General features: G+C 37.4%; 1 protein-coding gene across 1 annotated transcript in view; it reads left to right on the top strand.

Moving 5' to 3' along the window:
• DPYD (dihydropyrimidine dehydrogenase) overlaps positions 1-14,119 on the top strand; it is a 334,630-nt gene that overhangs the window by 81,592 nt on the left and 238,919 nt on the right. Inside the window, exon 4 of the mRNA XM_050977198.1 lies at positions 9,743-9,830. Within this exon, the coding sequence (XP_050833155.1) occupies positions 9,743-9,830 (88 nt within the window). The remainder of the gene's footprint in view (positions 1-9,742; positions 9,831-14,119) is intronic.

Raw genomic sequence — 14,119 nt, 5'->3', positions numbered from 1 at the left:
CCTAATTTTGGGGTGCCTGGTAAAGTGCTGAAAATAAGGATTTAATTTATGAGGAAAATGAATACTCATTTCACTCCTCTAGTTCTAAGTAACTTGAGATGGACATGAACTCCTAAATTTTTAGTCTGCTTATCTCTGCTTATCTCTGTGGGAAGCCTCAACTGTAGATAGATAAGCAGACATAAATTTGCCATTTTAAAAGGCCAATATTCAGCATATTAGGAGAAATTGCAAAGATAGTGTAAACCAGTTGGGTCATGTAGTCCAGCCTTCTGTCCATGTAGCCTGGTGAAACTGCAAAGCTTGAACAGCTCTCTCCAATTAAGTAGTTTGCACAGAGGAGATCTGCATGTCAGAGATTTCTGCACTGGAAGAAAGAAGCTGTGAAGAGGTACAAGGATACACTGGGATGCTTCTGTAGGCAGCCTTGCTACCAAGGGTGTCAGGTGTTAAATTTATTTGGTGATCTACAGAAAGGCTCTGTCTGTATTGTTTTGTTTGTTTGGTGGGGTTTTTTTATTGCATTGTTTTGATTTTGGTTTGGTGTTTTTTAGCTGGGGGAGCTGCCCAGCTAAAAAAATTTTAAATGATATATTGATTTCACATAATGTGAAGTCTAGACAGTGACTTTCAGCTATGTCATTTATTCATAATATCATATTGTGAATGCATGAATATTATAAAATTTTTCCCAGTGAAGGTGGATATAGCAAAATCTGGATATAGCACATACAAGACCAATCATGTAGTTTTAATGAGTTAGTGTATTTCCCTCTTGCAAATAATTAAGACTGAATTTTAAACTATGTACTATTAAAATGTTACTTCTATCTTTAAACTCAAGATATAAGGAATGCAGCATTATTTCTTAGTAATTTGTTCAGGGTTTCTTTTTACTCTGTGCTTACACCTCTCGTTTCCCTCTGTGATTTGTGATTATGTCTCATTCTATCTGTCCATCTGCTGAGGGAATGATGATTTTGAATCTTTATTTTTTGAATAAATTTAGGATAGAAAAGCAAAGCCAAATAATTGTCTTAAACATCAGAGCATGAAAGAAAAGGCTACCTTTTAAAAAAGATGCCTCTATATTATAAACAGGGTAACATTATTTTCTTATGACTAAAAAATCTACCAATAATTTGTAGTGTAGAAAATCAGAATTGAAATAGCAGGCAGATTTCCTTTTTTCTGGGTCTTGATGACTGAGCATATTAACAGGTTAAAGTATCACTTATTAAGGTATGTTATACAAACCTCTTCATTTGAAAAAGAGGATGAAAGACAGTCCTTGTACACATGCAGTTTCTAGACAAAATATTAAATCTTAGAATCCTCTGCTGAATTCTCACAGTTTCCAAAAGAGGGGAAAGACAGGAGTTCATGGTTCTCAAATGTGTGTAGCTGCAGCAATTTTAAGTGAGGAAGGGTGAGGACACTGGAGTGCTGGGAGCTCACTTCTGGAAGACATGCAGGAGACTGGCTTAAGAAAGTGCTTAAGCCTTTTCATTATAAGCAATTGAATGGTTTGACTGGGTCCCACTGGGGCTTCATAAATTAAAATAGAGCACAGTTAGGCAATCTGAAAATGAACTGGAGCGTTCATTGTCTGGAAGGACTGAGCTTGATTTACTGAGGAAATTCTGCCTTTCTTTCCAAGTTTTAAAATTTGGAAAAGGGTGGTCAGCTGGTGTCAATGACTTATCTCCTCCATAGAAGAAGCATCTATATCAGGTTTGCAGTGGAAAGGTGACTGACCTCTCAATTTTCTCTGGAGTTCTGAACTGTAGTAGCAGCTAAAACAGGTAATTATTTTTTGTTCTGCAAATCTGAAAGCAAGAGCAATTGAAACCTTTGAATTTTTTAGTTTTAGTCTGAAGTTCAATTATTTAATTTCTGCTTTTGCTTGCCTCCTGATTATGCCCAATGTAGGATCAAATGTTCAGGTGACACCACCAGCAAAGCTAAAACCCTCCTCATGTTTTGCCCTCTTTTCTCCTTTTCTCCCACCTTCCACCCCTTGCTAATATTAGCATCATGAATTGGGAAATGGTGGGGATGCATTGTGTGCAGAGATCAGTGCAGCCTGACTTGTGAGTGGCAGGGTTCTAGATCAGCATTCAGTCAGATCTGTGGATAATTGCAGGGTGAGAGTTGTGGATTCTTGTGGTGTTCAGATCCTAAAAAGGGAACCTTTATCTTATTATGCTGTTACTATCTTTTCCAAAACTAATTTTCCACGAAAGTTGTTTAAATCACTCTTCAGTGAATTGTGATAGAATTGCTGGCATGCCTAAATTGTAAGACTGATTGTGGTGCTGTAGTGAGGCAATCCGTTTCTTCTGGGTTTGTAGTTTTAATTGAAGACATTTTCTTAAATTTTCAATTAATGCATTTTAGTTAGGTTATACTGTATCATAGATTGTTTATAAATGTTATTCTTAAATTTAATCATTTTTTTCAGTGCAAATAAATGGTAGATTTGTGCTCCTGATATTGGTATATTGAACAGAGTAGCGTTTGTAAGATGTGCATGGATGAAGGCATTTTGAGAGAAAAACATCTTTGACTAAACTTGTGAAGTGTATCTTTCCTGAAGTGAACCCAGAGGAGTTTTGTTGACATTAAGATAAAAAGACAACAAGTGTTTCATATTTTGGAAAGGTAATTTACACAGGACAAGAATCATGCCACATAAAACTAATTTCTGATCTCCTAAAAACCCTAGAAGGGATACTTGATGTAAGTCAAAAAATCTGTAACACTTCTGGGAGAATAGTCCAGGCGAAAGAAGATTATTGTGTACAGGACAAGCCATAATAAAAACTGTCAGTTCTGTCAACCTTTCTGTCTACGGTCTATAGAGGATTAAAAGGATATTGAACATTGTGTAACAGCTGTCTCTTATGTGAAAGGGATCACTGTTGTGGTGAACATAAATGTACCCGTTTAAAAAGCTCCATGAGGCGAGGTGTGGCTGGGCCACAAGTGGCTGCTTTGGCAGGTAAAGTGCTGCTTTCAAGGACTTGAAGAGCACAGTGCGAGGTCTAACAGGTACTCTCAGTGTTTTATCAACAAGTGGGTTTCTTGTGTGTCTTTTGCACTACTGGAATAGTATGGGCATTATCAAGTTCATTGTCATAAGAAGGAAACTATTTTGTGCTCCTATGATGTTGAGAAAATACTAATTAATATGTAGTGTGGGATTTAATCAAGTGTTAACAGAAGTTGCAGATTGACTTTTTAAGTATTTGGTTTTTGTAAGTCTAAAAACTTCAAGATTTAAATAAAAATATTTTTTTGGCAACAATAAAGCCTTTAACTAGCCATAGTTTTTATGGGACAATTTAATGAATTTTGAATGTTGATTAATACTGTTGAAAACACAGCAATTTCATAATCCTTACCATGAAACAAGAAAAAAAGGGCACCATGCTTAGAATTAATATTGCTGTAATGGATGGTTGAAATTACTTTCACCATCAATATTAAAAAAATTGATTTCTAATATGTCAAAAGGATTAAACAGTTTTTCTGATTTGGCATCAGCTGATATACATGCTTTGTGCTGCAGTATTCTGTAAGCAGAACTGTGTTTTCTATTTTTAATCCCTCTAATTTATATAACAGCTTTATTCAGCAACATTATAAATTGGAGAAATGCAATTAAAGTAATATATACAAGTTATATACATTAAGTGGCTGAAAGGCAGCAATCTTTTTGCTTATATTGCAAAATGATTGGTGAAAAATTGTGTCCCAGTAAGATGACAGGAGGAATTTAAGGAGAATATAACTTCCCATGAACTGTCTTGGAGCAGGCTGCTCCCCACATTGCAGTGCAGAAAGAGCCCGGCTGTGTTCCCACTGCTCAGCAAAGGGTTAAGAGGAAATCCCACCAACCTGCTTTTCCTCCACTAGGCTACATTTGTGGGTCTGATCACAGACCAAGATAGCTCTGTCCAAAGTATGCAGAAGACATGACATTAGGCAATGACAGTTTTAGTGCAGAAATGGGGGTTTCTGATGGGCTGAATGGTAGTTGACAACTCAGAAGATGGACTGTAAAATGACTGGTGCACACTTTCCTACACCACTGTCATTGATACCTGATAACAGACAGTGGCTCCTTTATTATATTATCAACATTGCCCATTGAAATGAAGTTATGATGGAAGATTATAAAGTTACAGGACAGAGAAGTGGAAAAGTTTCAGATGAATGGGGAAGAATAACTACAGAAAACAGGAAGACAGCCAAGACAGCCAAGCAGAAGCAAAGAGGAGAGGAGAGTTCCTGCACTCAAAGGGGATTCAGAAGTAGATGAGAAAAGAATTACAGCTGTGTAGAGAGCCAAAGAAGAAACAAGAAAGATGAGGCATTGATGAATAGAATGATTTGGAGCCTATGTCCATATGATTCACCACCTCTTAAGTGTCCAAAAATAACCTTGTCTGGAAGTGCCATTATTCTGCACTAGGGTAGGAGGTTTTTGTGTCTAAAGACTAAGTTTCAACTCTGATCATTTCTTCTTTTTGATAAAAAGCACCTCCCTTATGAGTCCTGTAACTGCCAGCAGCAATGCTGCGTCTGTCTCTAATCCTGTAGAGTGCTCTATTTAAAATTTGCTTCCTCTAGTCATGTGAATTTACAGAGAAGTAGTGCCATTTTTTATGGATCTGCAGAAGGCTTACAGGACTTCAGGTGACTGAAGAGGCAGCAGCAAGAGTGTGGGAGTCTTTCCTGCTTTCTTTAGATATGAGCTAGTATTGCCAATTTACATGATACTGAATGTTTTGTTTCTTACAGCTCCTGTGCATTGCTAACAGGCCAGGCATTTCTCACAAAGAGGAATTTTCACATGCCCTTCTGGAAAATAAACTAAAAGACTGCTGCCTTTTACCCACTATTAAATATCCAGGACCAGAATATCTACTTTTCTGTATTGCTGTGTTTGTACAGTTTCTGGTGCCCTTTATACTAGAGGTGTTTCTTGGCAATTAGATGTGTTTTTTCTGTAATCCAAAATTGTTTTCACAGTTGATTCTAATTTAAGATTTTGCTCTCTTTGCCACATTGTACTTTGCACAACTGTACTTTGCACTGTACATTGCAAAAGAGAGTTCTTGGCCTTGCATGGGAGAATTCCTTTTTCTGTTTCTTGACTGCGAATATACCTGCATCATTTGTCTTTGGTACTCATCAGACCCAGGTATCAACTGTTATGGTGGTTTGGTATTTAAAACTGGCAAAACATCTCCCAGTTACTTTATAATGCTTTCTCCCTCTCCATTGTAAAAACAATAAACACAAAGACAAAAGAATGTGGGATTTTCCTTGTGAATGTTAGTTTTGAGTGTGTGGTTTTTTGTTTGTTTGTCTGTTTTTAATTAGGGAAATAATGGCAGGTTTTTTTTTTTTTTTTTTTTTTTTTTTTTTTTTTTTTTTTTTTTTTTTTTTTTTTTTTCCAGCTACCAACAGTAAGTTTTCAATGGCTCACCCTTTTAGTAGTGGATCTTTATCCTGGCGTCCCTTACCTTTATTAAATGAGTCTATATATGTCCAAATCTCAGTTTAGGTTTGTCCTTCACCCTCTTACAGTACATCAAGAAGCAAGACCAAATGGGGAGTATGGCTACAGGACTAGCCGTAATAATTAAAGGATTGAACTTTAAGAGAAAAAGCTTTGTAATGCTTTTCTCTTCAGCCATCAAAGGCAAGGGGCATTCAACTTGGAATTTAGATTTATTTGGAAATAATAGATTAATTTCTTCCTGACATGTAGCTTTCTTATCTCAGTGCTTACTGTCCCCAGCTCAGGGATTAGAGTGGTGCAAGAGACTTGGAACCAAGAGGAGCTTTGGGTGGGTCAAAGTTGGGTCTCCTGTTCATGCTGACCTCTTATTTACTGGGTGCCGTTAGCTCTGCCATTCTCTTTAAGTTAATTGACCAAAGCCTCAGAAAGTACATACAGACCTTCACTGGGGCTATTTCTTGGAGTAGTGGATAAAGTTTTAGAAATTTCTTGAAGTACTAGAGCTGGAAGCCTTTTTTCAAAATGACTGTTTATGTCCTGCAGAAATGAATTAGGTTCAATTTGCTTCTAAACCTCTGTCAACAGTAACCATAATAAAGGTTATTTGCTCTGTTTTGTGATACATGAAGATTTGATGGGTTATCAGCTACAATTTGTTGAGGAATATTACTCAAGATTATCTGTTTCCACCCCCAGTCTTTCAGCATTCATGTGCTTGCACTTCAGGTGATGTTACTGCCAGTTACATAGACAATTGTTCACTGCATTTTTAGGTAACAATACAGCTAAATTGTCCTTTGTTTGGAAGCAAAAGTGTGTTAAGAGCTGGCCTATACCTGGAAATGGGACTGTTGATCAGATATTTCAACTTTAAAATAAAATATTGGGTAATATTCCAACTGTGCAACAAAAGCTATTAACTGAAGATTATCTTGGCTATGGCTTCCTTTTCTCTTCTGCAGTGCAAAGATTGTGGTGTTGCCTTTTATATGGAAATTAATATGCATGTGAAGTGAATGTGGTGTCTTTTAAGATTCAAACCAGCCTATGTTTCTAAAGGAGATGCTGTTCCATGAGCAATGGGAGAAGAATCCATAATATATGGTGTTTTCTGATAGTTGGTAGGATTTTCCCTGTATTTTTAGTAAGAAATGCTGAGATTGTATATTCTCAGATTAGCACAGGTCCATAGGTAGTCCAGAATGTCATTTGTTTGGGTTTTTTTTGTAATGAGCATGCACCTCTTCATTCAATTTGCTAGAAGCTAATGGGTGAATTAGAAACATTTAATCTAAATTTCTAATTTGTTTCCAATATTTTGAACCAAAATCATAGTAATAAAATAACCTTGTAAAATGAAAGGTAGGATTTCTCAGGGTGGGAGGACAGTTGAAGAAAAAGAAAGGAAGTATAGTGCTTGATGTTTCTCCACTGGGGTATAAGCATTTGGAACTGAAGCTCATGGTAATTGTTGGTGTGCTCCCTTAAGCAGGGTATTTTGCCTGTGATTTTTGAAAGGATCAATCACTTGCAGCAATTTATGTAATAACTTTCTGATGTGTGACTCTACTACTTTATTTATTCTTTTTGCCTGATTTGCCAGAATGCAATACCTTTGCTCCTTTGTACAGTAAATTCACTCTGTGATATCTGTGATGGTATGGTCAAAGGATAATTTATTGTCAGATAGAAAAATAGGTCAACACTAATGTCACTTCATGATCAACCCCCCAAGTTTAATAAAACACCTCACCAGCATGCATTCAGCACAGTGCTTGATGTTTTATTAGGACTACAGTACCTTACAGTACCTAGCTATAGCAGGCATGTAATTACTGAGCTGTCATGGTGATAAGTGGGATTAATGGCAGCCCGGTGCACTTTAGTCTGCAGAGTGCCTGGAAGATGGTATTATTATAAGAGAAAGTCTGGACTGGCATATTCATGCACCCTCCCCTCCTCCCCAAAGCTCACATTCAAGTTTGCATTACCTGCCCCTCCCAGCAGCTGACATTTTCAACAGCTGTTATTTGTGAAGCAGCTCAAAAATCAAAAGAGAAATAATTTGGTAAAGATGCTTGCTAGTCTGAACGAGTAATCTGTACACATCTTATCCTGCCAGGTGCCATGCAGTTTTGACATGAGATTGTTCTATATATAATCCACAGAATGCATTTTATGCTCAGTGTGCTTCCTCTGATTTTGAATACAGGTCTGTTGTATTTTAAAGAAAATGTCACTGAAGAAAGTGAAGAGTAAAAAATTGTAATGGAATTGATGTCTTTTTTAATTGCATGATTTTTGAGTTTTGTTATTTCCTTATTGCCTTCACAGGCAAACTGCTCATCTGCATCCTCATAGTGGTGTTATTTTGTCTAGTGCATCTCCTTTTTTGCTGGCTTCTAGTATGAGAACTTGGCTTTTTTTTAAAGAAGAGAAATTCTTGTTTGCTTAGAATGCTAAGAGTGTCCTCTTGACTCAATGTTCTGGCCACAACCTTTTGAGGTCTCCCTGTCCCACCTTTCCTTGTTAATGCCTTTTTAACATGTACCTGTCACAGGTAGTGCTGGGCAGTGTTATGTTCAGCTGCCACAGCTAAACCTGCCGATGCTTTTCTGACATTCCACCTAGCTGAACCAGTAACCCAGTGTGGTGTTGAACCCAGGTTTGGCTTCTGCAAGTTTCCCATCTTTTGGAGCCTGTGAGCCCTGTTTACTTTATATCCTCTGGGGCCTTTTTTCAATGAGTAGTCTTGTGAGAAAATGTGAACAGCCACTACCAAATGTGCCTTCAAATTTTTCTGGTGCCATATTGTCTGCAATACCCAGCTAGATGATAATGAATAATAAGATGAAAGGCTGATTAATCTTTTACTTAACTAGCTTCCCCTTCTCTTGTATTCCACCCTTAACTATAAAAATGACAAATAAACAAACCCTGATGTGTGTGATTGACTAAGTCAGAACAGTATTTTGCTGCAGGTATTCTAGTTGTTTGTTTTCTTTTAATGTAATCCTAATTTCTTTGCATGTAGTCCACTGGCCTCTTGCAGCTTTTTTTCTGTTTTAGAATACTCTGTCCCAGACAGTTCCACAATGTTGTTACCTAGCACTGAATACAAATAATAAAGGTAGACTTGTGGAACTTATGCATCTGGGCTCAAATAATATGTGAAGACCAAATTTTATTTCATTTTCCATACATTGTTAAACCCCTAATTTGCGTTAGTTCTGACTGTTACTAAAGCAGTATCAAAAGAGCATCTGGAATAACCTGATGAATTCTTAGACAAGTAGTGAGGCATTTGACCTGTGATAATAGTTGATCTATAAAAGCAAGACTGTTCTAATACCTTTGTGCCTAATAGAGAACAATTTTACTCCTTCAGCTGACTTTTATCTTTTTTTTAGGTGTGCTTAATGATAGTTGTGTAGAATGTCCTAAGGACTTAATCCTTAGATGGAAGTGGTGCAAGCAACCAGATCACCATACCCCCATGAATGACTATGCAGAAACAGAAAATCAGTCTTTATTGCTTAGGATGTTTTGTCACCTTATTGCTTAGTTAGGTTTTGTCATTAGAAATGAAAGGAAGATCTTAGAGATTTGGTAGGGAGTATGTATGAGACTTCTGAATTGTTTTCAGAAGTCACAGATGTATTACAGGAAATTCATAGAAAAGTGACTTGAAAATTCATCAGCTGTTCTTATTCTTTGTACATACAGTAAAAAGTAATTCCTTCCTTTGTGGAAATACTGTTGCTTTTGTATGTCTGATGGTCCAACACTCAGCATAATGAAACTTCCAGAATTTAGTTAATAAATTTAGGTTTACAGCACAGGTGTTTTCAAATAGAAAAGTGAACTTTTTTCAGAAGTCACAAGTTTAGCAGTCATGGATTCCAGGGAAAAAAATTACCTCTATGTAATTTGAGGGTTTTCTAATACTTCAACAGGTGTTGTCTGTGTGCTTGTAAATGGTACCCTCTGCCTTCCTATGTGAAGTGCAGTCTACGAGACATAACTAATCTGTGTTGATGACAGTCAATAATGATCATGTAGTGCTTTGAGATTTTAAATAGAAATTCTATGTAAGTGTTCTGCATTATTGCTTCGTGACTTATTTTTAGCTAACTTGAAAACCTTATGCTATTGGCAGCACTTGTATTCCATGTCTCCTTGACACATTTTCTTTTATTCCCATAGATGCCTAAAGTGTGCAGATGCCCCCTGTCAGAAGAGTTGCCCAACTAATCTGGACATCAAGTCATTCATCACAAGTATTGCAAACAAGGTAAAGTCGGGCTTGCAGTTGCACATGGCAGGAGATAACAGCAGTTACTTGCAATTTTGTGAGTGAGATTGCGTTTTGAGGCTTATCTTTGTAAAGTCTTCAAAATGAAGTGTTTAGAACAGACATTTTGAAGTTTGAGTCAGCTAATTTTGATTATTTTTACTTCTGTTCTGTGCCTGTACAGATAGTGTATACTGCAGATCTATTTCTTCATGTTACTTTTTCTATAAAGCTTTTGGTTTTGATGGTTTTCAAATACTGTGGTATTTGAAAACATGAGCATTATAATGTCATTATTTAACCTTTCTGCTACCTGAGGTATTGCAGTTACAAACATCTCCTTTAATTAAAGGTGTGTGTAGGGGTCTTGGTGGTTTTCTATTTTTTTTTTTGTTTTTTAGAAGTGATTAAAATTTAAATTTCATATGTGCAGAAATTTGGTATAAAAATGATAACCTCAAGGAATATTATCTTGTCCTTTATAGTAGGAGGCTCTGTTTAATAGAAGTGTAGTCACTCAGTGGGACTGTTATACTACAGGAATAACTGGGCCCCCCTCTTGGGAGGTACTGTACCTTTTCTTAATAGGCTACTCTATGATGATCATAATGAAATCTTTAAAACATTTTTCTGAATTGTGGTTTAAAAATTACTTTTAATGGTCATAAATAGAAATAAATAAAGGTTACTGCGAATTTGGTGTGAATTATTAGGACATCTGGGATAGCTTAGAGATGACGGGTATTGGTTGCCCCATGCCTCTTAAAGCTTACTTCGTATCTGTGGAATCATCAGCTGCCATGTGACTTACATTGGTATGAACCCAACTAGGGTCTTAATCTACTAAGGGTGCTATAAAAATTATCTGTCTGCTTTTTATGCTCTAACATTTCTCACTGTTACATGCATTTGAGAGGGCCAGCACAGGTACCACTGAGTGAAGTGAGTGGCCAACAGCATCACTTCCCTGTGCAAGTGAACAGCCCCATTGGTTTTACTAAACTGGGTGGTTACGGGGAAGACACCAGTAAATCCTGCACCTTAACAAGAAGCATTAGGATAAGAGGAGATAATAAAATGTGTGTATCAATTATCAAATAACTACATGTTGCTGTGGTTTGCAGTAATTTGCATTATGCCCAATATATGCATATAGACTGTTTTCATATATAATCTGTATCCTGTCAGTGCTGCATTTATTTTCATGAATGTAGGCATCTGTTTGCAACCACAGTATAGTTTGTGGAATATTGGTGCTTGTTACCTCTTCAGGCATCGTGAAGCAGGCAAACCGAGCAGAGAAGGTACAAGGAAGTAATGGAACTGCTACTCTCTGTCTCATCTGCCTGCATCAGGAATAGTGTGGCCAGCAGGAGCAGGGAGGTCATTCTTCCCCTGTACTCAGCACTGGTGAGGCCACACCTGGAGTGCTGTGTCCAGTTCTGGCCCCTCAGTTTGGGAAGGACGTTGAGACACTTGAGCGCATCCAGAGGTGGGCAACGAGGCTGGTGAGGGGCTTGGGACACAAACGCTGTGAGGTATGACTGAGGGAGCTGGCTTTGTTTAGCCTGGAGAAAAGGAGACTCAGAGGTGACCTTATCACTCTCTACAGCTCCCTGAAAGGTGGCTGTAGTCAGGTGGGGTTGGTCTCTTTCTCCCGGCAGCCACTGACAGAACCAGAGGACACAGTCTAAAGCTGCACCAAGGGAAATATCCAAGGGTTGGATATTAGGAAAAATGTTTTTTTATGGAAAGAGTGATAAAGTACTGGAATTATCTGCCTGGGGAGGTGGTGGAGTCACCATCCCTGGATGTGTTTAAAAAAAAAGATTTGATGTGGCACTCGATGCCATGGTTTAGTTGATAGTATTAGGGCATGGGTTGGACTTGATGATCTTGAAGGTCTCTTCCAACCTAGTGATTCTGGGATGCTGTTTGATTCTGTGTACCTAGTGCTGTAGTTTGTTTAGGAAATATAAAGCAAATTTTATGGAAGTATTTCACCAGGATGGTATTTTCTTATGGAGGATTAAATATGCTGCTTTGGGTAGGATGGCTTGATATGTTGTTGAGGAAAGAAAAGGGGCTGAGTTATCAAAACATAAAGCTGGGAATAAGCAACCAATGAAGATGGATTGAAGCCTGCAAGAGAGGATGTCAGAAAAAGAACTAACACCAATAGCATCCTCATACAGTAAATTTGGTGGGTCTCTTAGACTCTGACAGCCCCTTTGATGCCCCTTTGTAACTTGATGGAAAGGGTAAGTTATTTTAAAGGCAGAATAATTTTGAATTCTGTTTGTGTTACAGAGCAGAGACAAAGCAGGGATGACTGCAGAGCTTTGAGAGTTTTGTTTTGGCAATGCTATACTGGAATAATATTAATAAACTGCCTTGAAGTTTTGAAGTAGTCTTTGCCTTGCTGAAGTACATGCTTACTGATTCTAATAGGGCCTATTTAACCTGTTAGATGGTCAGTGAGGTGGATCAACCCTACAGAATTTGGGTTGTTTGATGATGACTTTTGAATCCTCCTGGAAGTTGCAGATGCATGGTAAGACTCTGGCTTTGCTCTGAGCAGGTGACCTGATCACTTGGTGTTTTATCAGAACATCTTGCTCTAGAAAGAATTGCAGCTTACTACCTTTCTCTCAGTAGATATAAGGTTTTTTGTGGAGAACCCAGAGTATCTTAGGTTACTGAAATGTAATCATAGCATATCTTTTCGGACTCTGTCCCTACCTGTCAATATCTTCTGTAACCACTCTGAAACTTATGATAAAAGGTATAACACAGCTTTGGTAGCTGCTTTTACTTCATGTTTATGTCTGGTTGTTGCGTAAGCAGCAAGCAACATTCACACAAAGGAAGTTTTGAAAAGTTGGATATTTGGTTTCTTCTGTTCAAGATGTTAGGGTGGAAAATTGCATGCCTAAATCAGCACTGCTTCTGTTAATTCAAGTTTCAAGTGTGAGTTTACATACAGTTTATGCTCTTTTTTCTCTCCTTACCCTATAAGAAGAAATCTTACATGGTGTGATTGTGGAAGCATTTCTCTGCAACAGCTCTAATGCTCACTTTAAAACTAAACAGCCAGAAAACCAAAGCGAAAGAACAAACTCCTAAAATTAGAAGTTAGTAAAACCCCCAGGGGGACATGCTTAGCAAGTAGCTGAATTCATGGGCTGAGAAACAAGACTAGAGAGTCCTGCATGCCTGTGGCAGGGAGTTTGGAACTGGATGGTCTTCAAGGTTCTCTTCCAACCCAAACCAGTCTATGATTTTGTGTTTTTAACCTCCATGTCAATGGCTATGCCTCCTGTAATTTGTGTCCCAAGCAACTTAAGGAAACTAACAAAGCTGAGGGAACCCAGCCTTGACTTGATGGCTGCAGTCTGCTGGGTTGAATTTTCCTTTTGATGTATTAGTTTGTGATGCCTTTGCTATAAAATGTCTCTTATAACAAATTTTTTATTCAGAAAATTACAGGAAGTTCTTATGTTTTTCTGTCTTAATGAAATATTTTTAAAGTTGTAGGTATGTAGAGCTGTTTTTACAGTACTGCTTTTTGAAACTCCTTGCTTTCTGTCAAAGGTACAAGGTGAAATTGAGAGGGGTGTTCCAAAAGTTGAAATGATTCACCTGAAATCATGACTTGGCAGAATCTGTGTAAGAGCCCACTACCATGGCTGCTCCTGTGGTGTCCTTTGCTCTCTTTCATTCTGCTGCTATGGTGGTACCTGCACCATTCAGTTTTAGAGCAGATAGAAGACAAGAATAGTGTGCTTTTGAACACTAAAACATATCATTTATAATTTTGATAGTTTTTAATAGAACCAGTAAGTAATATTTTACTTTGTTATGCATTTTGCAGGACTTCTATTGAAATACTAAGTTAGATATTATCATTCAGTAGTCTGAATATTCAGCTTGATGAAAATTTCTGTATTATTGTCACTGAAATTCTTGTTTAAGATGATCAAGGATATTTTGCATGTAATTGAAAATCAATATGATAAATTTGTTTTTGCTGTTTTCCTCTTGTAAATAAACTTCCATTTCTAATTCAAAAGCTTATAAATATGTATGATAACATCTAGAAGAAATAAATAGATGAAACATAGAACATTCAAATGTTTGAGGTCAATAGATTCAGGGAATTGGGGTACATTTTCTAGACTTACTGAAGATTTATGTCTGAATCTCTCATCACCCAATTGAGAAACTTGCTTCATCTGCTTACCCTTCTACCTGTTTAGAGAAGATTGTGTTCAATAAATTCCCTGTCC

Source organism: Serinus canaria, chromosome 8, assembly GCF_022539315.1.
Source record: "Serinus canaria isolate serCan28SL12 chromosome 8, serCan2020, whole genome shotgun sequence".
Lineage (NCBI taxonomy): Eukaryota > Metazoa > Chordata > Aves > Passeriformes > Fringillidae > Serinus > Serinus canaria.
This window is presented reverse-complemented; position numbering and strand designations above follow the sequence as displayed.